At 36.7% G+C, this 27,282-nt stretch overlaps 1 protein-coding gene across 1 annotated transcript in view; it reads right to left on the bottom strand.

The window, feature by feature from the left end:
• LOC134755998 (myrosinase 1-like) overlaps positions 1-23,401 on the bottom strand; it is a 29,143-nt gene extending 5,742 nt beyond the window's left edge. Inside the window, exons 1-6 of the mRNA XM_063692757.1 lie at positions 23,140-23,401; positions 2,870-2,988; positions 2,176-2,751; positions 2,005-2,099; positions 1,364-1,669; positions 18-259 (exon numbers count right to left, since the gene is read on the bottom strand). Coding sequence (XP_063548827.1) covers positions 18-259; positions 1,364-1,669; positions 2,005-2,099; positions 2,176-2,751; positions 2,870-2,988; positions 23,140-23,177 — 1,376 coding nt within the window. The 5' untranslated portion in view covers positions 23,178-23,401. The remainder of the gene's footprint in view (positions 1-17; positions 260-1,363; positions 1,670-2,004; positions 2,100-2,175; positions 2,752-2,869; positions 2,989-23,139) is intronic.
• Between the last annotated feature and the right edge of the window lie 3,881 nt (positions 23,402-27,282).

Genomic DNA, 27,282 nt, shown 5'->3' with positions numbered 1-27,282 from the left:
CTTGTAGATATACTTACACAAATCCATCATCCCATTCCCAGTTGTCCATCAAGCTCCACGCAAAGTACCCCTGCACGTTGCTCTTGTCCTCATGTATGGCGTGCAGCAACGCGTTCAGATAGTGGCTGTGGTAGGAGACGCGCGAGTAATCGTCCACACCATCGTAGTCTGCGTACCCATTCTCGGTCACAATGATGGGGATGTTGTTGTACGTTGTGGAGATCCACCGCAGTAGTCTTCGGAAACCGAAGGGCACCACCTGAAAGATTTAGTGTTATTGCAGATATTCTATAATGATTGGTTTGAGGATTTACAGATGTCGGATTTTTTTCTGAATTGTGTCTTATTATAGGTACGTATATTGCGTTACAGAAATTTCATACTTTTATATGTTTATAAGTATACATATTATTTGGATATGAGGTAATTAAGCTAAGTACACCAAGAGGAAGTGAATGACAGTCAAGAACTTTATTAATCTATATAAGACGTATAGTCAAAATAAGTTGACCTCGCATTCAGAGTTCTTCCCCAAACAAGTAGGTAATATACATCTAAAATTAAAATTTCATTTACTTAAGTAAACGCTTAAAAATATTTTGCATTTCGTGAGAAAAAGTATCGAAATTTCAATTTGGTTTATTTTTACCCTAAATATTTATTTTAAAACGTTAAAGAATAATTGACAATAGTTATTTGTTATGCAAGGCTGCGTGCTGGCGTGAGTGTTGAAATTGAAAGCTGAGAGAGCGAAGGAATCTAAGATTGAACCATGAGCGAAGAGAATTGTTCAAAGATAGATTCCTAAGTGTAGCGAGGCTTTTAAGACACGAAACGCCAAATAATTTTGCAGCCAACACACAACTTTTTACCTCTCTACAGCGAGGAAAATGCGAGATGCAAGAAAAAAAAGAAAAAAAAACAATGAAAATATAAAAATAATCATATTTAATTTTGCCCTCTATTTAACATATCAAATTTAAGACACAACACACTCAAATCCAAACAAAATAAACAAAATTCGAAGTCGAAATTTAAATGACTTTTGCACGCTAGCGGATAAAATAGACTTTTGCACGCAGATTTCGCGCTATAAACTGAGGTTTTCCAAGCGACTGAGGTGAAAAAATTATTATATTTTACCCATTCGTAGTACATACATAAACATTTAGGTAGATTACATATTTTCACTATAGGTAATGGAAATACTATATTCATTTCCACAGTAAGTGTCGACAATAGATCTATACGAGCCTTTCCGTTATCGGTTTGTTAGCTGTTGGCTACGGCTATTAACTACAATGGAGCCTAATTGTAAGGTGTAACTGTCTATAGTAAGATCTATTCAATATAATTGCTGTACCTTGAGCCAGGTGGATGACGACCGGGACGGCCACTTAGGATCTTGAACTCTGACGATGCCTACGTCATTTTCGTGAGACGGTATAGCCCCTACTTCTCCATCTGCCATACTAAGGAGATATGTAGTGTAGTGATTCAAGCCGAAGAAATCGGCGGTGCCTCTAATATAGGCGACCTCCTCGGGGGTGAACTTGGGCAAACGAGAACGACTGTAATTCTGTTGTCTACTTTTCTCGTCGACCAGCTTTATAAGCTCTGGGGGATAATTGCCTTCTGCGGAATAAACAGGGTGCGCGTACCAGCCAACCTTCAAGAAGAAAAAACTAAATTATTAAACCTTCGACTATCCGATTATGACATTATATAAATTCCTAAGAATCTACTATATGTAATTTTCAGTGAAATTGTATATTGTGAGCTAAATAAGTTAAAATAAAAATAATATCATTGGAAAATACAGGCTCAAATCAAGCATTTAGTCAACCACCCAAAACAATAGCGGCTATTTCGTATTATAGCATATTAAAAGGTTATTAATAACGGGGGTGGTCTGTGTTAGTAACAGATAATTTTGTACACGAAGGTTAGAAGTTTTTAACCCTATATTTAGGTAAGTATGCTTGATCCAGAAGAAATACCCACATGTGTTTTCAAATACAGCTCAACCGCTTCCTTATCCTTGGCAGAATTTGTCTTCGGCTCGGCCCAATTGGAATCCAAGGACATGCCGATCTTACCTAAAATATAATAGTCAATTAATTTAATGACATCATATTGTGTTCAAAGCGTTTCCAAGTGTCTATGTCATATTACCTCCAAACAAAGAGCGGTATTGTTGGCTATATAGATGATACACATTAGCGTGAGCTTTAAGGAGATTATGCGTGCAGAGGTACTCAGCGATGCCGTGGCGGTTGAGTGACGGCGCACGGGTGGTGCCCCCGTAGCCTTCCAAACACGTCTGCATCGGTTCGTTAAAAGTAATCCAGTACTTTACTTTATCGGCAAAGTTGTCAAACAGAACCTTTGCGTAGTCAGTGAAGTAATCTACTATATGAGCGTTACTCCATCCTCCCACATCCTGTAGTTTCTGTGGGAGATCCCAATGATAAATCGTCACCATGGGCGTGATGTTGTGTTTTATCAACTCGTCAATTAGGTTTTTATAATACTGTATGCCAAGAGGGTTGACTTCATTGGCTAACCCTGTAGGTAGGACTCTAGGCCACGATATGGAGAAGCGGTAAATATCCACTCCAAGTTCGTGGACCATTTCAGCATCCCTCTTGTATAAGTGGTAGGAGTCCGCCGCAACTTCCGGCGTTGAGCGATCTCTCACAAAACTTCTGTTATTGTGAATTAGGTAATCCCATATACTCGGTGTTTTGCCTGTAAATGTATAAGTTTTCTTAAGGTCAGATTGTGAACTATTCAGTTTTTTCTACGTGAACTTAGGTGAACGGTCTAATTGGTAAAAAAACCACAAGAGCGATCAATCATTTTTTACCATCTATGTTCCAAGCTCCTTCAATTTGAATGGCAGCAGTAGACACGCCGAAGACGAAATCCTTCGGGAATGTGTAATTAGACCTAGGTCCGCCTGAGAAGTTTAGGATCTCGGCGTATCTGTAATAGGACCAGAAAGAAACCATTATGAAATTATTAAGTACTGAATATTAAATTACTGTAACTTAAAATCATTAACAATATACGAATCATGTAATGAAAAAAAGTCTAAACTAAATAATTGGTTTGTTAAAGGTGCAAATAGCGCCGCGTACCTACCTAATTAAACCTCCCGTGTAATAATTTCCGCGTGTTTATATTTTTGACAGCTCGTGACATTGGAAATCTAGTGACATGGCCGTCGTATAGCGTGTCATATGTTTATTGTTTAAGTAAGGTGCATTGGGGTAATTACAACGGTTTATGGGTATGTCGTCAAACGAAAATAATGGTGATACCGAGTGATTTAAACCGTTTAAGAGCCCGGTTACGATTTTAGTCGCAAAAATGTAAAGTTGATAGATTTCTTCTGTGAAATTGTACACCTTTTGTTACCTAATTGAAATAACAAGTACTGGTTTCTATTAGCACGACTTCTTATCTCTAGGTTTATCAGATCATTTTTTTGAAAAAAGGCTTACTAAATTAGTAATGAATTTTTTTCTGATGGACGTTTAGGTAAACGCGTGTAAAGCACTGACTTTGATGCTCTTATTTGTAAATTTCGTAAAGTTTGGACTGCTAAAAATGGTAAATTTGTATAACACATATTCTGTACTCTAGGTTTATCAGATTACATTGTTGTTATATGACTTAGAGTTCGAGGAAATGAAAGTTAAACGAATTCAATTTTCTCCAGAAATGACCTCAAAACAAGTGACAATTTCTCCGAAAATCTACTTATTTTCGACGTAGATTGCATACTCAAATAATCTGCAATGTTTACTTAAACTGTTGCTGTACTTCATTTTATTTAAATTGCAACTTTATTTTCTGACGATTTTTTAAAAACTTCCCCTTTTTCTGGCATAACATCGGTGACACGCGCTCGCGGCCTCAGTCCCGCGCGGGAGCTGGTAGAGGCAGGACGTTTGTTGATCGGCTCCGCACGTTGCATCGACGACGACGAAGTTATTTATCATTGTGTGCGTCGCTCGCCGTGTAAAAAGTTATATTTGTTTGCGTGTTTGGCTGTACTGTGTGCGTGTAAACTGCGACCAGAAACTTTAATCCTTGGGTTGTAAGTACTTGTTTATTACGCCTTCAAAAAAAAGGAGGTTCTCAGTTTGACCCGTATGTTTGTACGTATATGTATGTATGTTTGTTCGCGATTATCTCGCATTTGGCTAAACCGATCTTGATGCGGTTTTTAGAAAAGTGTTTGTTACATTCTGGAGAAGGTTTTAGTATACATAGAGCTGATCTGATGCTGAACCCTGGCTGTACCTAGTGGAACGCAGGTTTAGTGCAACATAGGCAAACGCTGTTTTGGTCTGTCTTGATGAGCAATTAGGAGAGCAGTACCCAAGATGGAGCTGATGCTGAACCCTGGCTGTACCTAGTGGAAATCAGGTTTCGTGCAACATAGGCACACGCTGTTTTGGTTATTCGACACGTCTTGATGAGCAATTAGGAGAGCAGTACCCAAGATGGAGCTGATGCTGAACCCTGGCTGTACCTAGTGGAACGCAGGTTTGGTGCAACATAGGCACACGCTGTTTTGGTCTTCCGACACGTCTTGATGAGCAATTAGGAGAGCAGTACCCAAGATGGAGCTGATGCTGAACCCTGGCTGTACCTAGTGGAAATCAGGTTTCGTGCAACATAGGCACACGCTGTTTTGGTTATTCGACACGTCTTGATGAGCAATTAGGAGAGCAGTACCCAAGATGGAGCTGATGCTGAACCCTGGCTGTACCTAGTGGAACGCAGGTTTGGTGCAACATAGGCACACGCTGTTTTGGTCTTCCGACACGTCTTGATGAGCAATTAGGAGAGCAGTACCCAAGATGGAGCTGATGCTGAACCCTGGCTGTACCTAGTGGAAATCAGGTTTCGTGCAACATAGGCACACGCTGTTTTGGTTATTCGACACGTCTTGATGAGCAATTAGGAGAGCAGTACCCAAGATGGAGCTGATGCTGAACCCTGGCTGTACCTAGTGGAACTCAGGTTTCGTGCAACATAGGCACACGCTGTTTTGGTCCTCCGATACGTCTTGATGAACACTTGGGAGAGCAGTACCCAAGATAGAGCTGATGCTGAACCCTGGCTGTACCTAGTGGAACTCAGGTTCATTTTTTGTTATCAGAACTTCCACCCCCTTTTAACCCCCAGTACCTACTGCATGTTAAACGTGTGGTAGCTCTGGTCAGGTGCCTGCTTCATCTGGCAGCCCTCCAGGTGTTCCAGGTCTTGAAGAACTTAACCTGCCTACAGCATACTCTACCAACTTCAGATTAAAAGAGTTTTACCCCTGATCCGATGCGTCCAGCAGCACTCCAGGTGTTCCAGGTTTTGAGCTGTCTCCGTCATACACTACCCACAACACGTTGAGCGAGTGTTACCCACCCTTTGCCCTTGACCCTTTGCACTCAGCAGCACTCCAGGTGTTTCAGATCTGGAGCTTTCCCCATCATACACTACCAGCGGCACGTTGAGCGAGTGTTACCCGTTACCCCTGACCCTTTGTACCCAGCAGCACTCCAGGTGTTCCACGTCTGGAGCTTTCCCTATCATACACTACCAGCAGCACGTTGAGCGAGTGTTACCCCTGACTCTTTGCACCCAGAAGCATTCCAGGTGTTCCAGGTCTTGAGCTGTATCCATCGTACACTACACACTACCAGCGGCATGTTGAGCGAGTGTTACCCCTGACCCTTTGCACCCAGCAGCACTTCAGGTGTTCCAGGTCTTGAGTTTTCCCCATCATACTCTACCAGCGGCACGTTGTGCGAGTGTTACCCCTGACCCTTTGCACCCAGAAGCACTCCAGGTGTTCCAGGTCTTGAGCAGTATTCATCGTACAACCAACCACACGTTGAGCGAGTGTTAGAAGAGTGGAGAAGAGAAGAGGATGACTTTGGAAATAAAAATTATTATCACCCTTCCCAACGATTAAGACTATCTCCATAATATCAAATTCCATCCAAATCGGTTTTATTGGATCCCATACAAATTTCCATTACCCCCCCCCCCCCCCCCTCTGCCCCCCGTTTCTGGGGTAAAACCTATCCTATGTCCTTCCCCAGGACTCAAACTATGTCCATACCTCATTTCATCTTAATCGGTTCAGCGTTTATTGATTCCCCATACAAATTTCCACCCCCTTAAAGGGTGAGTTCTTGAATAAAAAGTATTCTATGTCCTTCCCCGGGATTCACACTATCTGTATACCAAATTTCAACAAAAGGCTAGTTTCCCCTCTGGGCTGGAACGTTGGAAAGTCAGATCGCAGTCGCTTTCGTAAAAACTAGTGCCTACGCCAATTCTTGGGATTAATTGCCAAGCGGACCCCAGCAGACTTCCATGAGCCGTGGCAAAAAGGCTGGGATAACGCGAGTAAGATGATTATATATATATAAGATATTGCCTTAGTGCAAATCATTATCATCATGCTATATAATTTGTATGTATTATATGAATACATAGGTAAATTGTTAAGAGTAATAAACGATTATATCAAATTTACCGAAAGTTTTATTTTAACCTAATTAAAGTTATAAAGTGACGCATAATGTTGCGAAAGTATCAATATTGTTTAGGCGGTCGCGTTAGGTCAGGTCCGTCAGGCCCGTCAGGTCCGAAGCTGGAGTAACCGACAAGTTCAATGTGGCGGTAGGTTTACACCAGGGATCGGCTTTAAGTCCGTATTTGTTCCTCCTGGTTATGGATGCTCTGACATCGAACATACAGGAGGAGGCACCCTGGTGTATGCTGTTTGCCGATGACATTGTTCTTGTCGGAGATAATGCACTTGAGGTCCAGAGCAGGCTGGTAAAATGGCAAGAAAAGCTGGAAAGTGTGGGACTGAAAATAAGCAGAACCAAAACGGAGCACATGTTCTGCGATTTCGGTGGTCTAACCAGTTTTTCCCATATTGCCTTAGATGGTGTATCCCTACCAGTCTGCTCCGACTTCCGGTACCTTGGGTCATTGATCCAGAGCGACGGACGCATCGACCGTGACGTGAAAAATAGAATAAATGCGGGATGGATGAAATGGCGACAGGTCTCTGGAACAACTTGCGATCCACGAATGCCTCTTAAACTTAAGGGGAAAATTTACAGGACGATCGTGAGACCTGTTGTAATGTATGGATCAGAATGCTGGGCGACGAAAGTGACGGATGAAAGAAGAGTGCACGCAGCGGAAATGAGAATGTTGAGATGGATGTGTGGAGTGACGAGGAAGGATCGGATTAAGAATGAGTATATTAGGGGAAGTTTGAAAGTAGCACCAGTAACGGAGAAGATAAGAAGTAGTAGGTTAGCGTGGTATGGGCATGTGATGAGGAGGGATGAATGCCATATAGGCAAAAGAATGTTAGGGATGAATGTTGATGGACGGAGAGCGTATGGTAGACCCAAAAAGCGATGGATGGATTGTGTAAAAGAGGATATGAGAAAGAAAGGAGTGAGTGCTGAGGTGACGAAAGATAGAGGAGAATGGAAGAGAAAAACATGTTGTGCCGACCCCACATAACGTGGGATAAGGGTAGGAAGAAGAAGAAGGTCGCGTTATTTCAAGCAGCGGCCGGCGTTCGGTTACTGTGTAAAAGTCGTATCTTCGCGCGTTTTCAAATCGACTACGGGCTCTTAAATGTAACGCAGAAATTTATAATTCACGCGGATGACATAATGTAAGCGTTAACTATCTCAGTCGAAGTCAGGTCGTCTGCAAACATCTATATTGAAGGACAGATAATCAATTATTGTTATCTAGTTTATCTACAGTCGCCATCCGATATATAGCGGCCAAGGTGCTCACAAATATCTGAAAACGCCTCTATTGTCAGGCGCTATAGTACGTGTTCAGATATTTATGAACACCTCGGCCGCTCCGATACATCTTATTGCGACTGTAGAACGAGGGCCAATAATATGCGTTGGAGAATGCAGGTCCAGAGGCAGTATTTGATACAGTTGAAAAATAAACACCAATATAATATCAAAGAGAATAGATGTAGAGGGTTATACTGTCATAGCAAGTCATAGTAAAATTTGTAGTCAGTAAATTTACTGCCATCTATCGATACACGATTGAAACTAACAATTAAAATGTATAAAAATATCAAAAAATCTATATATATATGGATGATTATTTTTTATATGACTGACCCACGTTCTTTCACTGGTACGTGTTAAAATTGTTAAATATCAGATCGTGTGGTCAACGCCATCTAGCCGATTATAGGCTAAAGGTTTGGCGCCATCTATCCGAGAATGACTTTTTCTTGTTTTATGAGGCACGTTTTTTACATACGTTTGTTACATATTCCTTTGATAATTTTAAATCACTGGCAGTGGGTCCAGAAGTACGCTATCGAAAAATACTTTAAACTTGAATCGCGTGTCTCCATCTCCATGAGCTAAGACTTAAAATACTAACGGATGTTAGTGCGTGCTGCTCTACAGTAGCTCTAGAATGAACAGCTACTTAATACGGTTTAAAAATTTACATTCGAGAATAGCCAGTGCCACGTCTTTAAATATTCGTGAAGCATGACCGGTGAATGTATTTTTCAGGTATTCTTTTGTTACTACAGACAAAACCCAAGGAAAATGAACGACAAACGACATAATTAACAGACCAGTAGGCCGAGCACATGATTGACGCGACAGTATCTCGCCGCGAGATAGACTACCCGTCTTTTACTAACTGTATGAATTAAAGGGGGACGGGTAGTCTATGTCGCGGCGAGATACTCTCGCGCCAATCATGTACTAGCCCGCCAGTACCCAACTAGTAACCCGTACCATGAGTCACTGACAGTGTCAAAACTGACATATACTCTAACGTCTACGTAATTTACTTTACGCATAGAAAGTAAGTTACGTTCACGCTGGCGTTTATGTCAGTGCCAAACTGATGGTAGCCGTACTGGTGCGTCATCACATCACCTTTAGTTCTGAATTTTTACTGACGTGCTTTCTTTATAGTTTTTTAGGTACATACATTCCAAGTACTTACCCATTGGAATAACAGATATAAAATCTGTGCACATAAACCAAACAGAAAATACTATTCTTCTAATAATCTTTATTATTAAACGATTTCAGGCAAAACTTACATGGCTATGTATTGCCGAGAATAAAAATCGCGTTTCATGTCATGCCCTGTTTCCACCCAACTGTACCCGATAAATTTTGGAAATAAATCGCTATGAATATACTTATACGTGCCGTAGAATATTAAATCTGCGAAAAAAATCACTAAAAGAACTACTTCTTCAGCCTATAAGGAACAAAATTCGTAATTCGTAGATACTCAGTTTACTTCGCCAACACAAACAACCCTTTACAATAAACCATGGTTCGAAATTTATTTGTAATTTGATAGTTATTTATCAATTCAATTTATTTATTTATGCAGCCTGCGGTGCAGCTTGCAACAAGCTAGTAAATAGCCTCTTTCGCTCCCTGTAAACATATTTAATTTTCCTCTATAGTACACTCGTACCTACAGAATGCTAATATGGAAATTCAACTCCAGTTTTGAGTCAAGAGCAAGTTTTTGCGGGGGTATTTTATATGCATATTCATTTAGTATCAGATGAAAAAGTCAAGTTTTTATAAACCTTTTTATGATAATTTTATGATCACAATACTGGCTCGTGCTTAGTTCTGTTACACCAAGTTTATTTTGTATTTAGGTATTGCTGGATCTGATACTCGTACGGGTCCTTTAGCAAATTTCTAAAGTGGCTATCCAGATATAGTTATCCAGGGATTTGCGTCAAGAATTAAAGATGTGTCCGTCAGATCTGTCTAACGGACTTATTTGACTTATTAGTATATAGGTATACCTACGTAGCTAATTTGGCTGAAAGCAAATAATGATACTTGGCGTGTGCAGCTTTTACACGTAAATAATTGAAGTGAAAACAAGTCATTAAATTGTTTTTCCCCTCTCCTTCCCTACATTTTCTTTTTTTTTTATATGAGAACGGTTATATTTCCAAAATTTTAAATTGGAATAGAATGAATGGAATACAGATTTAGTTTTTAAATAACCTGATCAAAGAAAGATGAAATAAATATTTTCAATTCAGTACAATTTTAAATTATTAAGATCTTATCGAGGACTACTAACTACTATGTTCTTGCAATAAATTATTGATTGATTGATTGAAGACAAAACTTTTATTTAGATCCTGTCCTGTATAAGCTTTTTTCTTCTCAAATTACGTACAATTTTTAAATCGATTTGTCTATTCTATGAAAAAGTAGATCGTCTAGAGCATTCAACTTTAGCATACATTGCAATATTTGCAATCACCCCACAGCGAACATGTTTGCCAAAAAGTTAATTTGCTTGTCAATCACCCAACTGTTAGTACTGTTACATAAATAGTAGAAAGGTGTATTTTTTATTGCCACATTAATCATTTGTCTGAGTATAAAATTAGAAATATTGATCACCGAGAAAAAGCAATTATGGGACTTGGTTATTTTATTTTACATTTTGTGACATGTATGAAGTGCCCAGTGCCCCTAACATATTTTAAGGTTTATATCTGCAAAATTAGGTAGCGGCTTATAAAATGCACTCACAAGACGATGACTGTAATATTGTACAGAAATTAAACCTCAATCAAGGGAATAATTGCACCAAAGATCCCTATGGGTCGAAGTGTATCCGCAAGGGCTCTCGAAATTATAACAAACTAGCGACCCGCCCCGGCTTCGCACGGGTAATTCAACAAATTTACAGAAACCTTTACAAATTATACATATAAACCTTCCTCTTGAATTACTCTATCTATTAAAAAAAACGCATCAAAATCCGTTGCGCAGTTTTAAAGATCTAAGCATACATAGGGACACACATACAGACAGCAGAAAGCGACTCTGTTTTATATAAAGTAAAATAACTGTAACATTCAAACGGACATGACAGCACATTAAGCAAAAAGGAGGAGGAAAAACAGCACCCTTAAAATTGACACTTATAAATCCAACAACAACGCAATATTAATATATTCTCATTATTCTCAACCTTCAGTTTTTCAATTTTATTTTCCGCAAATCCAGAGGCTCAACAAACCCACACAGCTGCGGCAAGAAGTGCCGTGATGCAGCGATAGGCCTGTATAGCCATAAGCGAAAATGCATTGGCCGTCTCAACCGCTCTTGAGTCTTAATACAGCGTTGCAACAATCATCCGTCAGGGATGCATTGGCCATTGATGATGTGGGAATTGTAAATCCTTATAAAAGTATGTCAATGGCACTAACTTGTACTGAATAACAATGGTAGTCCTTTAGGAAAACCTTCGCTGCCCGGCGTTTCGCGTACACAACTAAGGAAATATAAAATGACTACTCTGTATAACACTCAATCTTGGTCTACAATGTCTTTGCTTTTATTTGTTCATAGTTGAGCCAGGATCAAGGTACTCTACCTATATACATATTTACCTTCTGCCCCGTAGGTACATCCACCGATATCAGTTTGGAATTAGTGGTACACGGACAAAAACACGCAATTCAATACCGACCTCGTACAGCTTAACTAGTTTTAAATAATTAGGTATTAAATCTAAAAACTATTTTTTTAAGTGTTAACTTGATTAGGTAACAAACTTATTCTGCAACGCAACTGAAATTGTGCAGTATATCAAGTAGAACTTATAAATACCTAATATCTTTCCTACAATTAATGTATATATTAATTTTAAAGTTTTCCAATTTTCATTATAATCCAAAGAACTAAACTGAAGTCTTGAAACAAACCACCACAAATTAAAAATACTAATGCACAGCTATTGCATGACACTCTATTGATGTTATTCAACATTATATGAGAGATGCGTGTTTCTAGTTTTCTTTGCATCGCTTCGCCCGACCGAAATCGATATGAGCCACGGATACAACATAGTCTAGATCCCTATTAATTTCAATACAAAAGTAGTACCTACGCCACACAGTGGACTGACGTTTTAAAGTTAATATATAATAATATAATCTTCAATTTTCTTCCAGAGTTGTTATCAATAAAAGTCTAATACTTAGGTACATAATTACAGAATACTTTATAATTATCTAAGATACTCGTAGGTGTCATACATTTCATTTGTAACTGCAAGCAACATTGTCCGTATATGTCTCAAATACGTGGAATTTACATGTGATGCAGTGTAAATAATATACTGTTCAGGAATTAAAAGATTAGATTTACAGTGTGAAACAGAACAGACTCGTTATTCGTAATTTATAGCACCACGTAGATTTGTTATTACGTGGTTATTACGACATTTACTTAAGAGTCCCCGGCAAGCTCGGCCGAATTTCACCTACCCATACAAACGGAGTTTAGTACTCATTTTAAAACTTCGTGTTGGGTTGAAATGAAACTTTGCACATACAATAACATAAGGTATATCTAGGTCTGTTATTAGTTTGTATAGCTCTTGTATATAAAACAAACGAAATAGAGCAAAAACTTAAACTTATGAAAAACTTAAATTCGCTGTTTCTTTTACTATTTTATCTGAAGCTACATAAACTAATTACAGACCTAGATATACCTTATCCTATTGTAAGACAAAGTTTCAGAGCAATCCAATCTAGCTAGTCGTTTTAAAATGAGAGCGTAAATGTAAATACGTCTGTATGGAGAACCGAGCATGCCGGGGACTCTTAAAATGCAGGTTTTATTTAATTGATAATCTCACAAGCTTATTATATGCTCTCCACTCAGAGTCAACAGACTGATCTTCTAATTCATCCGGACGGAGATATTTGTTATAACCACAATTAAAATCTCAAGCTAATCCTCAAGAATACAGACTAGTTGTAAACAAGAATAATCATTTGAATCATATATTTACACTTCATTGAGCGTATTTTGTCAGGTGGAGGTTTTTTTAATTTTAAGATAAACAGTTTAGAAGTTATTCAAGAAATTAGGCAAAAAATGACCTTCCCCCTAAACTCCCTAAACTACTGAGTGTATTTTTTTAATACACAAAATAATTCTTTACCTTATGAGAAGACAGGAAAACCTACTAGAAATGTGCAGCCACGCGTGAGTACGTGAGAAGACATTTCACTCACGTTTCGTTCATTCACATAAAAAAATACATTGTTAAAAATTGTGTAATGTACGGAACCTTTGGAACGCGAGTCCGACTCGCACTTGGCCGGTTTTTTTTTGTTTTGGGCGCACTAACTCCCTGTGTAGGGCCAAACGTTGCAAATGTGAAGCTACACACCTGATCACTTAATGGATCCAAATAATACCTATTCCATATAACCTAGATGTAAAGGGTAAATATATTTTTTTACACATTTTTATCCAGTAATTCGCATGGTTACGAACTTAAGTCCGAGATCCGAGCTAGGTATAGACGTAAATACATTCCGCAATGATCGATCACATTCCATCGGTACAGTCGGTCTCTGAAGTCGCTAAACACTATGGCGTTAATTTAATAAATGTCTCTGAAATCTAACAGACCGTTGATAATCGTTTGTCCTTAGACATGTCTGTTTGTTAGAAGATACAGCTTTTCAAACTCAAGAATCGTTGGACTAGAGGTGAAGTAAAGAGTTGAGTCGTGGAGAGACGAACGAACAGATAAATAGACGGACATGGCAGAACTGTGTTTCTTAGCTGACAACGGAACCCTAAAAATGACAAGATACTACAGGGTCCAGCAACTTATGAGGCTGATCGTACGATCGATCGATCGATCGTATTATTGCAATTACCTTCGAATTAAACCAATGTCATTAATCATTAATAGAAGCATAATTCTATAGAATTACATGAAGTTAACCTCATTTTTCACATAATTGAAACCAAGTGGCGTAATTTAACTAATTTAATCAGTCAAGGTGATTTATGAATTATTGATCGATACTTTTTGATTTGCAAATGTTATCATCACTTAGAATTGTTAGCTGCTTAGTAATTAATAATTCTTATAGCTAATTTGGCCCTATGATGGGATGCGTGTCTGATATTTAATTAAACGTAGTCAATAATTGTAAATACAAACAAAAAAAAGTTGGTACCTACTTAATGTACGCAAGTTTATTTGTATGATGTATTACTTAACTTTTGTTTTACTTTTTACTAAAAAATCCTGCTTGCTCCAATCCTTTGTTCGACGGCAAGTCTGAATATTTGAGAAGCTTGATACGTACCATCTTGGTATTCTTGGTACCATTTATTTTGAACTCTCTTTTATTTGTTGCAAATTAACTAGCATTAGCTCCTCGAAAGAAACGTTATAAAGAAAATCACTAAAAAAATTGTTTTAAAATGGTCAACTCAAGCTCTTTCAAATGATATTCCGCTTGATCTAATTGAAATTTTACCCAATAATCTGTCCATGCAATTTCGCAGTTCGCTGTTTTGTTATTGTTTACACTGTACATTTGTTTAGTTGGCTGATAGTGGCCGTTAGACCCAAAGCCACCAAATAAGCTACTAGGCCAATTAATTTATAGAAATTTGGAATACTGATACATTGAGTCCCGGAAAAGGACATAGGATAGTTTTAATCCCAAAATTCATCCCTTGAGGGTGTGAAAAAATAATAATAATAAATAAGTAAACGTTTATTCAAAGATCTTACTTACAATTAAATACATTTTTTCTTCTGCCAAACCACACAGTGGTTTGTTGGCAGACGAGGCTCCTTTGCGTGTAAAGTTTAAAAGGGAGGTGGTATAGTTTGTATCGGGAATCAATAACCGCTGAACCGATTTAGATAAAATTTGGTATGCTCTACATATTTGATTTTGATTTTGAAAATGATACCAAACCATACCCATTACACACACGCGCGCATAGGTTAGTATTGAATACTACTTATTGATAACGCTTTTGTCGTTCCGACTGAGACTGCGGCGAAAAGAAGTTTTCGACCCAATCTTATTATTTATCTTATTGTCATCGTGTGAAATATGTTACCAATTTATTATTGTGTTGAAGTAAGTAAAAGAAAAAAAAAGTATATATTATAAGAAATCTTTATTACAAAGTATATATCAAACCAGCTTTATGGTACAGTACATTGTGGCCAATGTCGCCTATATAACACCTTCCTGTGGGTCAATGAATGAATAAATTAATCAAAATATTTATTTTGGGGTAAACATACAAACAACATACAAAAAAAATTAACTTGCATATTTTGATTACAAATTCAAACAATATGGTGAAGTGAAAAATGATAAAAATTTGTGTACTTAGTAGTTATCGTACAATGTCTCCAGTAGAAATAGCTAATTGCTCCTACTCGTAAAAGAGATTAAAAAATGCAACGCCGTTTTGTAAAATGCAATTTACTCATGACAGTAGCTAACAGATAATGAAAACATGTCAAGCGCGAGTCAAAATGTGTGATAGTACGCAACCCTCGGAGTCCCAGTCCGACTCTCACTTGGCGAGTATTTTTAGGGTTCCGTACCCAAAGGGTAAAAACGGGACCCTATTACTAAGACTCCGCTGTCCGTCTGTCCGTCCGTCTGTTCGTCTGACCGTCTGTCTGTCTGTCACCAGGCTGTATCTCATGAACCGTGATAGCTAGACAGTTGAAATTTTCACAGATGATGTATTTCTGTTGCCGCTATAACAACAAATACTAAAAACAGAATAATATAAAATTTCAATGGGGCTCCCATACAACAAACGTGATTTTTTTACTGTTTTTTTCCGTAATGGTACGGAACCCTTCGTGCGCGAGTCCGACTCGCGCTTGGCCGCCGGTTTTTTTATCTCTAAGTACAGTCAACATCAATAGTAGCGGATGAAACAACGCGCCAAAAGTACATATCTGACATCCCAGATCACTCTTCCAAATATAGATCTAAAATTCACGTTCAAAAGTACCCATATCTCTTACATTAATTGTTCTATATATACAAAGACATCATTTTTTGTTTAGCTGTTACAGAATGGTAGTATACTAGTAGTATGACGCGTTGTTTGATTCGCTACTTTTGATTCTGACTGTACTCTACTACTTACGCCAAAAGACCGCATCTTACCCAATTAATTTACCTAGTTCCATATAGGTCCCTACCTATCCGTCTTCATTGCTCTACAGTATACCTATAGCGACAGTGCTACTTAGAAAATACGTACCAACTTGACATAAGGTTCGAGATGAGGTCAAGTTTATTACCAGATGTCTATCACCAAACTTGGTTTGTTCTACATTTAACTTCGACCTTTGCCTACAAACCAGAGAATTAGCAACGTTTTATCAAACGTCTCATCTGGGTCACTGGAGATACGTATTGTATGAACTCTTGGTGCCCAAAAATAAAAAATAAAAGATTTATAAATACATTTTGTCCCACTAAGATAAATTAACTCATAAAAAACGACGCGGGTTGAAATAGCAAAGTTACCTTGACATTAAATGCGTATTGCGAAAGGGTCTGCGTTTTTTTTACTGTATTATTTAAAACCTATTAATTAAATTAGGTATTTTAGATAACCATCAACAGCGTTCTGTTAGGGCTATAAACATATAAATAGCGCAAATATAGGTACACGATTGCACGAAGTCGTTATTATAATTGTATGCAAATTAAATATAAAAAAACATCTCAAACAAAACATTGGTCGCTACTTCGCTAGTTAGTTCACAAGGGCCTGATGAATAACTAATTAGCAGGTTGGTAGTCGGTAGTGTTGGTACAAACTACACCGTATACTCTAGCAAAGAGAATACAGTGTATGGAGAGTTATTGTCATAGTAAATTTTGTAGTCACAGTAAATTAACTGGCATCTTTCGACACAGGATTAAAACTAAAATTTTTTTTTTTTTAAATATGAATATATGGGAACTCTTCTCTTCTCTCACAGACACTACACGGAAAGAACATGTCTAGTATTTTTTTTTTAATAATGAGATTTTAATATCAAAATGTAGAGCTCTCAATGAACTATTAGTTACAGCTGCTGTTACTTCTGTAATCATAGATATAACTCCTTTTTTTTTCACTTTAAAAACACCTATACACAAAAATAATATGGTACCTATATCGTTCCTTTAAAACCGCGATAACTCCAAATGTTAGACATGTTCTTTCCGCGTGTATCCTTCATTTAAGAAGAATAAGATTAGATAATACTAAGAGTAAATAAGAGCGATTACAGCGGCAGCAAAGCCTTAGGGGGCTTTGTTCGCTGTTATAATTTTTAGAATGTATATGCTTTTTGTGTTAATAAATACATGAAAAAAATAACAAAATACCGATTCATTCACGTGGCACTTAAAACAATTTATTAAGAAAGATAGGTTTTCGGCAGTTAGGTAGGAACTCAAAAACAGTGCAATCCGAATTTATTTTAAAAACAAATGCAGTCCAATTATTTCAATTCAATTTCTTTATTCAATTCAATTTGAACAGAATTTTTTTTTGAGCGGAAAAGGACTTTTCTTATTAATGAAAAATAATTAATTAATTAAAAATAATTATGAGTACCTACCTAAGTACACTATAATTCACTAGATTACAAATTGATTTATATGTAAAATGTATGTGACATACGGATGTAAGTACAGGCGTACGTTAAGAGCGACAAGGCAGTTAGGGTACGAAATCCTAAATATATAATTATCTTCTGCCATCGTTGTTTTAGTGTTACATTCTTCTAAACTGCAGTTTTTTCTAAATGTAATCAAATATTAAAACGTCTGATGTAGATCAAGATGAGCGTAATAAAGAATGATAGTACCATTAGTAGTACCTATGCTAGACTAAATTCATGAGTATATTAAAAGATACGAACTCAGTAGACATACTATATGTACCTAATACTTACTCAACATTCTCAACAACTTATACGAGTTCTCGCTTGTCAATCGTGACACAATAGATGACGTTATTTTATGGAACGACTGTCCATATAAGTGGTAGTAAATAAGTATAACCATTCATTTCATGACTTTCGGAGCTAACTTTTGTGAAATGCCGTGCTCCGAAAATATAACATGGTAGCTAAATTATTTCCACCTTGGGCGTTAACACTTGAATCCCTCACTACGCTCAAGATTATATATTAGAATCCCTCGCTACGCTCAGGATTCAATTATAGAATCCTTCGCTTCGTTTAGGATTCAGTGTACACCCAGTCGCCCACATCATTTTGCTCCCTTGTTACACAATCTACAAATTCTCCAAAACGCAATATTCATCATCAGACACAAAATACTGCAAAATGGTAGAAGAGCCGACCGTAAAATTGCGTACCAACTTGATAACGCGATGAAATGCACAATGGTTTCATATTCAATCAAATTTATAATCGGGTCTATCGCGAAATTATTTTCAATAATTAACATTGGTTTGAAAATGTATTTTATACCCCAAACTTAAAGTCCCTTTTTATAGTTTTTCGTAAATAACTCGTAAATGATGGCCCGTAACAAAAAATGTTGTTTTACATACATAATCTACATAAAATTGTCTACAAAAAAGATTTAGTACAGTTTCTGCTAGGACCCATATTTAAAAAGATTTTAAAGCGGGAAAGTTACTTATTCCATCCTAAGATCGTTATTTTTAGTTTTTGGTAAATAACTTGAAAACGGTAGCCCATAGCAAAAAATTGTTTTTTTACGTAAATAATTTGTACAAAATAGATATACAGGATGTCCCAAAAATATCACGTCAAACTGACACTGGAGGTAGGACAGCCTAGTAGTAAAAATTTAATGAAAAAACAGCCTGCATACCTCGTGAATGTTAACTCAAATTAACTTTGAGGGTTTTCCAAGTGAATACCGGCACGGTCACTCAACCGTCAGTGATAAAAAAGAGCAAAATTAATAAAAACCTAAATCGGTTATTGCAATAATTCGATAACCGTGCACCTTTTACTGAGGCCATGTTAAGCTGGTTTGGATGATCCTTTTAAGGTGTCCTACCTCCAGTGTCAGTTTGGCGTGCTATTTTTGGAACACTATATATATTTTGTAGGACATTTTATACAGATTATTTACGTATAAGACAATTTTTTGCTATGGGCTACCGTTTACGAGTTATTTACGAAAAACTATAAAAAGGGACATTTAAACCCAATTACTCTTACTTTTCATCACACTTGTGAAGAAAAAACACAGACCTAGGGCCCGTTTATCAAAATCTTATAGCTTGTATTACAAGTGGAAGTCCCTTTTTGACAGCTTTTGTTAGAAAGGGACTTCCGCTTGTATTAGCTACAAGCTGTTGATAAACGGGCCCCTGTCATTTTTATGCTTACGCATAAAGACAGCTGAAGTGTAGGAAAGGGAAGCCATCACGTATATGAACATCCCTTGAGTGCGAAAGAGTCAAGACTACAAATGAGAAAACGTGACCATTTTTAGGGTTCCGTACCTCAAAGGAAAACACGGAACCCATATAGGATCACTCGTGCGTCTGTCTGTCTGTCTGTCCGTCTGTCACAGCCTATTTTCTCCGAAACTACTGGACCAATTAAGTTGAGTTTGGTACACATATGTAACTTTGTGACCCAAAGGCGGGCATGTAACGTAAACAAATTAATTTGAAACATGGGGGCCACTTTTGGGGGGTAAATGAGAAAATTTAAAAATATTTTTTTTCAAACTATATCGTGTTATATATGAAATGAAAGAGCTCATTGTGAGAATCTCAAATATATATTTTTTATAATTTTAGGATAAACAATTTAGAAGTTATTCAAGAAAATAGGCAAAAATTTACCATCCCCCCCCGCCCCTTTATCTCCGAAACTACTGGTTCTAAAATTTTGAAAAAAATACAAAAAATAGATCTTTATCTATAGATTACAGGAAAACCTATTAGAAATTGCAGTCAAGCGTGAGTCGGACTTAATTACTTAATTTTTGATCCGACCCCTACGTTTTTTAAAGACATTTCGCACTCACGTTTCACATAAAAAATACATTGTTTAAATTGTGTAATGTACGGAACCCTTGGAACGCGAGTCCGACTCGCACTTGGCCGGTTTTTGAGTGACAGGTCGGCCCAGAGCGTATTGCCGTATTCCAATGTAAAAAATAATAAAGAAATCAGGAAGAAAACGTAGAATAAAGTATACTTTATTCTACATTATAATGTAGTGAAGATGGTGTCATGTAGTGTGCCGGATTGCAGTATCACAGGGCCAAATAACCCAGGCAAATACTCATTTCACAGGTAATTATGATATTCCGAGCGAAGTTTTCTTAACGATATTTTGTCAAATTAACAGCATAAAAAATGTAAAAAGCCGGTTTATACAGTTCATATACGAGTTCAGCCACAATTGAAAATTGTGTAAAAATATTTGAAACGTCTATTAAATTAATCAAATTAAATATTTTAAAGCATAAACAAAACATTATAATTTCGTCGAGTGACAAGCAAAAGTCACTAAGTACCACCACAAGTTCATAGCAATAGTGAACCGTATTATTATCCCAATAAAGTTGATTTTTGTTTAATTAAGTGAGTTTTGCTTGTCACCTGACGATTTATAAACGTCAGTATTTTCAAAGTAAAACTCATGTATACCTTCTTGGTTCGTATGAATTAGTGACATAATAAAAAAACTATAACACGAGTGAGTTATAGCTTTTTTTTTTTTCAGAACACTCTCTTGGGAACAATATACGAGTAGGCCTTTGTCCTTCAGTACATCTGCATTAAAATAAGATCTTTGTCGAGTAAGTGTGACGAAAAATACACTTCATGTTTGCCTATTGGCAAAAAAAAAGTTTAGGTACACGAATGATCAGCACAGCTTGAATTCGCTATACCTAATACTTAACCAATTACAATTAGTACCTATATGTCGAATTTAATGATCATCATTTTGCTATAAAACCACTACAAGAAAGAAGGTACCTAAATATTTATTAGTATACGTTTTACCGATTTTTTACATAACTAATGTACCTAACTATGACTTTTTTTTATTATGTCGACCATTTATATACAGGAATCGAGTCATCCTTTAATAGGATATGATAGATTAAAAAAGATAAAATATATTTTATTGAGTTGATAAAGGTGCTATGGTACAAAAGCAAATTGATCGGTGATTAATTTCGAATAACTGACTGAATCCTTTGTTGCTTTATATTGATAAAACAATTTCTAATAGCTATCCGAATAATTATTACCAGGGGCCCATTTCGCGAACGATATTATTATTAGTGTGTTGTCATGGCAACCCATACAATTTGTGGACTAATAATATGAGTCTAATACCGTTCTAGAAATGGGCCCCAGTAATAAAATACCGTAAAACGGGGTCACCTCACCAAAAATCGCGGGGTAAAAAGAGAAAATTTCGGTAATTTCCTTCATCGTTATATTATAAAATCTACACTACCATGACCAATTCTTTCGAGATACAATTATAGGAGAATATTTAATCGTAAATCTGGTAACACGGATCAAGCATGAAGTTGATCACAAGTAATACATATTTTAGTTTGAAGTGAAGCCTTGTGAAAGTAAGATATATTGCCTGTCTGAACTTTGACATAGCAGTGAAATGCAGGTTAGTGGTTAGTTATTGTTTTATTTAAAGTGTATTGAGTAGTCCAGTTCTAGTATTTAAATAATAAAAATATAACGCCGATTTTCCTTATTAAGTTTTTACTTCCCAACGGGATGAATAGACACGACAACAAGGTGAGGAGACACGCCATCTGGGGTCAACAGATACATCATATGGGATAAAAGACACGACTGAGGGGTGAAGAATAACGAATGGGGGTGAATGGAAATATTTATGCTAGGGATGCCAAAACGTATTTTCTCCATTTTTTTATTTCTTTTCTATGTAGATATGTAAGTATGTTGTATGTGTGTTGTATGATGTATGTATGTAAAATATCTGCGAGTGTATACGTGTTGAGCAGTTTCATTATATATTTTTCAACACACTTGCTCAAAACGACGTTTTTATTCCACCGATTTTTGGCTCATAATCCTAGATATTAAACACGCGTGCTCTTTCAGTGCATTATTTCACTTGTGCTTTTTCATTATATTATCCGACTGAGTTAAGAAGGTAACTGATTGCTAATAATATGCATGGAAAGGGAGCCTTCTTTAATTGGTCAGACTGGCGGGCACCGGCGCGCCCGACCGCTTGCGCGGTGCGGAGCCCGGCCGGCCCGCCCGCCGCGCCGCCCGCGGCCGGGGCGAGGGGCGGCCGGCAGTATGACAGATGCAACACACAATACTAACTGTTTTAACTATTAAAATTTGATTAATATGAGTTTCTTTTTTTTCTCGCAAGTGTGTTGAAAAACGTCGTATGAAACGCGTGTGCATTGGTCATTACACACATCGGCTTTCTTATTGCGAGCTCGCTTACAGCTCGCGCGCACAATATAGCCTCGTGTGTAATGGCCAACTTAGCACACTTGTATCATAATGTACTATTGGTATATAATATTAGTTTTGAGTTTGTACACTTTTTTATGATATTTTACCATACCTATACATTTTGATTTTATGTATTAAGATATAAAATTTTATCACTGCTCCTTAAATAATAGGTACCTACTTTAAGAATACGCTTTTAGTGTAATCAAAGTTGATTTTTTTACATACAATACTCAAACGTTTTATGAGTAAGTCTGTCATAGTTTGATTAATCAAAAATGATTTACTCAGTTTATTTATTTACTTTTATCTCAATAAAACGTATTTGAAGTTTGTGACAGCCCTAAGTGTTTTGTTTTTCTAATCACCCCATGTGACGTGTCTATCGACCCCGTTCTACGGATATGTCGAAATCGGGTAGATTTCTTGATTTTCTCTAAATTAAGCGGGTTTCAATTAAAAATACGTATGCAAAATTAATGAACCAACATAGACGTACAAAAAAATTAACTTTATTAATTTGAATTAATTCTTAAAATCAAGAACCGGTTTACGGTACTTATTATATACTTTCGCCCATAGCAGGGGTTAAGAATTATAATGATACAGTGAACTTATTAATTAATTAGGTTTTGATTTCCTAATTACGAGTTCACTAAATTACACAGTGCGAGTATCAAATGCAGAAAAACTTTCAATCATGACTTACCCTTTACATATTAAAACCGCAAAAACTATAAACTTCATATTTTACAAATATTCACTAGTTACTAAACTAATATTTACAGTATCACTTTACTATCACTTGAAAAGAAATTGACTAAGTTTAAACTGGCTAATTTACATTATTGCATGTAATTGTAGGAAAGGCTCATTGAGTGTAAAGTGAGTGATTGTGGTCTCGACTCTCGATCGAGCGGAAGGTCAGACAAAAGGTACGTGTAGTACGCGCGGCCAGCCTGCGCGAACTGCGCGCGCGCCGCGCCGCTGCTTCGGCTGCAGCCCAGATAACCGACAGCCTCAATGACGTCGCTAATTACACTATTAGGCTTTACTGTAATTGTTTCGGCTGAGCTGCTCACAACTTAATTTTATTTCCAACCTTTGTCTCTTTTTGAGCTTGTCGTTATGTGTTGTCATAGCAATCGTTTGGGTATCGCCAGTTGCAAATCAGTACAGTCTGACGCTCCAATTAGAATAATAAGCCGCGATATCAATATTCCTTTTTGCGTGGCACGGAAACGACCTTAATCTCACAGCAATGTTGGATTTGCTCTCAAGTTCACATTAATACCTTGGCATTCCTTCTCAATCCTATTAGGCTCTTAGGAATGAAGAGCTTATTAAGCTTTTATCCGCCATTTGTCATATACAACTTTACACAAACGCCCACAATTTTGGCACAATCTAACAAATATGCGTAATAAACCTTATTACTTGAATGCGTCAAAGTGAAGTTCTTGGCGCTAGCGTTCAGAGGGTTAAGAGGTGAATAATATATGCTGTTAATTTTAGGAATAAGAAAGCTACATATAAATGTTAGATACTCATATATATTAATTGAAATTAAAGTTATAAAATCGGCTAACATCGCAAACCTCGTAACTCAACCTGACAAAATTTTACATGAGGCACAAGACTTCATTACCAACAATTTTGTAGGTATGAAGACTTGCTTAGTTTTGTTACATAATGTTGCCGTCAGATTGTTCACATTTATTCAATAAAAATCTAATCTGAACCCAATAAATATGGAGTTAGTACGAGTTTTTCTTAAGAACATTGTAAAGCTATTGTTTGGAAAAATTGGGAGTTAGGAGTTTTGCTATAAAAAAATAGAAGAAAATCTTTTAATCCGAACAAGTTATTGTAGACTTGTACACAATAGTATTTTGTGCAACAGGTACGTAACAAGGGTTTTTAAAATTCAAGGGCCGAATATACAAAACGAAACGATGTTGAGTTTTGTAAAGACAGGCCCGAGAATTTTAAGACCTAATTATTTACCGTTATGTTTTCATGTGGAGACACGGTCAGGACCAGGGCCCCTTCATTTTATATTGTCTCCAACATAGAATTGGTCCTTCGATATAAGTAACAAAGAAGATTATGGAGATACAGTGAGTTGCGGAAGTAGAAGGAATTTGGAGTTGTCAAGATGAAGAAAATGTAAGTTTTGTGGAGATAAAAATAATTGCAGTGAGTTGTTTTCATGTGAACACGTTCAGGACCAGGGCCCCTTCATTTCATATTGTCTCACACATAAAATTGGTATTGGTTGATATAGTTACTCGGATCTTGGTTTTAGTGTTCCTTATTTTCGCTTTGCTTTTTTTTATACCACGGCGGTGGCAAACAAGCATACGGCCCGCCTGATGGTAAGCAGTCACCGTAGCATATAGACGCCTGCAACACCAGAGATATTACGTGCGCGTTGCCGACCCTTTAAATACCTGTACACTCCTTTTTTTAAGCTTTTACATCACCTTCCTTTTTTTCCCTAGTATTGTTGACCCTTTTTTCGTAATTGTTTTCGTTTATTATTTTCCCAATCGCTTTTTTTCTTTATTTTTTATTTCTTTCGTCTTGGAATATCTTCTAAATCCTTATCCTCTTCTATACTAATATCGCCGCTATACTCAACCTCGTATCTGCAAGCAACACTCATTTGATGACAAAAACACCCGTATTCCGAATGAAAGAAAAGCGACATTTCCATCAAATTATTGTTGCAGATATGAGATTGAGTAAGTATAGCGACAATATTTCTGTAATAGTGCTTAAACGACTTGGTAGTTTGGTAGCGAGTTTAAAATGTTTAGGTGTACTGCTAGTGAAAAACAAGTTCTCGTATGCCCAAACGCCAGCGCGAGGTACTGAGCGAGGAAAGATAAGTGATTTTACTTTAATAAAATGGCAGTCGGGAGATGCGAGATTTTCTATTTTGCTTTTTAAATATAAACGGTTTTTTCTTGGTATTTAAGAGTTTTGTCATAGGCCAGGATTACACTTGTAAGTTTTACTTACGTAAGTAGGGACACAGCTATACTACAGAATGAGATATGAATATCGTTATCTCATTCTAGCAAATAGCTTTGTCCCTACTTACGTAAGTAAAACTTACAAGTGTAATCCTGGCCTTAGATACGTTCAGAATAGTGCTATCTAAAAATGTCAAAACATGATTTAAAAAAAATGGAGTTACGAGGTATGCGACTATAGCCGACGAAATACGGGTCATCATCATAAACTTCTCTTGTGAATCCTCCAACGAAAGCCAAAGTAGTTTCTTAAAGAGCTGATGTCTGTCTAATGTTGTCCATCAAATTGGTACGTAGGTTAGGCTGACTCTGCTTGATTATTAATAATCAAGCAGAGTCAGCAGAGAAAAAAATCAAGTTTGATTTCTAGTTCCAATAACTGTTGTCAACAATATCAACTAGTGATTAGAGCCTCGTTGAAAAAACTAAGTGGCTCTAGAGCCGTCTGAAATGAAATAAAAGCTGCTTGAAATGGGAGCAAAGAGCAATTAGTAACATTGGATTGGTAATATTTTTTTTGGGAAATGACGGAAATTTAAAAGGCGCTAGTCGTTATTTTTGGCCGTAAACTGTTACTTTCTAGAGTATATATCTTCTTACCGGTTTAACAAAAAATTATGAAAAAAATATAATTATATGAATCTACATTTTATGTACAACATTCCTAACGTTTGACTTAGTCCCTGTGACTTATAAGTTCTCCATAAAAGGAACATTACGACAGGTCGTTTTGCGACTAACTATGCTTATATCTCCTAAACGGTTTTTTCGATTAAAGTTATTTTTAAACTAACAAATGTTTTAAGAGGCACTACAAATTCAACGTTTTATATGTTAAAAAATATATTTTTTTTTAAGAAATCGAATATTATTCAACATTTCCTGCGTATGTAGGTCGAAAAAAGCGTGGCCGGCATTCGTGTGCTAGCTTTGAGACGAGGAGGCTGTGTCGCTCGTTAAAATTAGAGTTATTGTGGCCAAAGACTAAATAACTGCAGAAAGTTGATTTGGTTCTGACGCGCTTTAGCGCGCTTAGCACGGTGTTTCGCAGCCTATTATTACAAAAATAATGACAATATTTCTACTTATGTTTGAGAAAACTTCATTTGAAATATATAAAAATAAAAGTTTTCTAACATGCGCGGACGTATTGCCATTTTTACATTTTTAATAAAGTTCGATTCCTAACAAAACAATAATTAATTATATCTTATTAATATAGGCTATCAATTTACGTTGTATATAGATATTTATTTATTTAGTTTTAAGTTTAATTTTTAGGGTTCCGTAAAGTAAAAAACGGAACCCTTATAGGATCACTCGTGCGTCTGTCTGTCTGTCCGTCTGTCACAGTCTATTTTCTCCGAAACTACTGGACCAATTAAGTTGAAATTTGGCAGACATATGTAAGTCTATGACCCAAAGACGGACATGTAACGTAAACAAATGAATTTTAAACATGGGGGCCACTTTTGGGGGGTAAATGAGAGAATTAAAAAATAAAGTTTTTCACAATATATCGTGTTACATATCAAATGAAAGAGCTCATTGTGAGAATCTTAAATATATATTTTTTATAATTTTAAGATAAACAGTTTAGAAGTTATTTAAGAAAATAGGCTAAAAATGACCATTCCCCCTCCCATCTCCGAAATTACAGGGTCAAAAATTTTGAAAAAATACACAAAATAGATCTTTACCTATATATTACAGGAAAACCTATTAGAAATGTGCAGTCAAGCGTGAGTCGGAAATAATTACTTATTTTTGATCCGACCCCGACGGGTTTTTTAAAGACATTTCACATAAAA

This window comes from Cydia strobilella, chromosome 3 (assembly GCF_947568885.1).
Source record: "Cydia strobilella chromosome 3, ilCydStro3.1, whole genome shotgun sequence".
Taxonomy (NCBI): domain Eukaryota; kingdom Metazoa; phylum Arthropoda; class Insecta; order Lepidoptera; family Tortricidae; genus Cydia; species Cydia strobilella.
The sequence above is the reverse complement of the archived record's forward strand: the minus strand, read 5'-3'. Positions and strand labels throughout refer to the sequence as shown.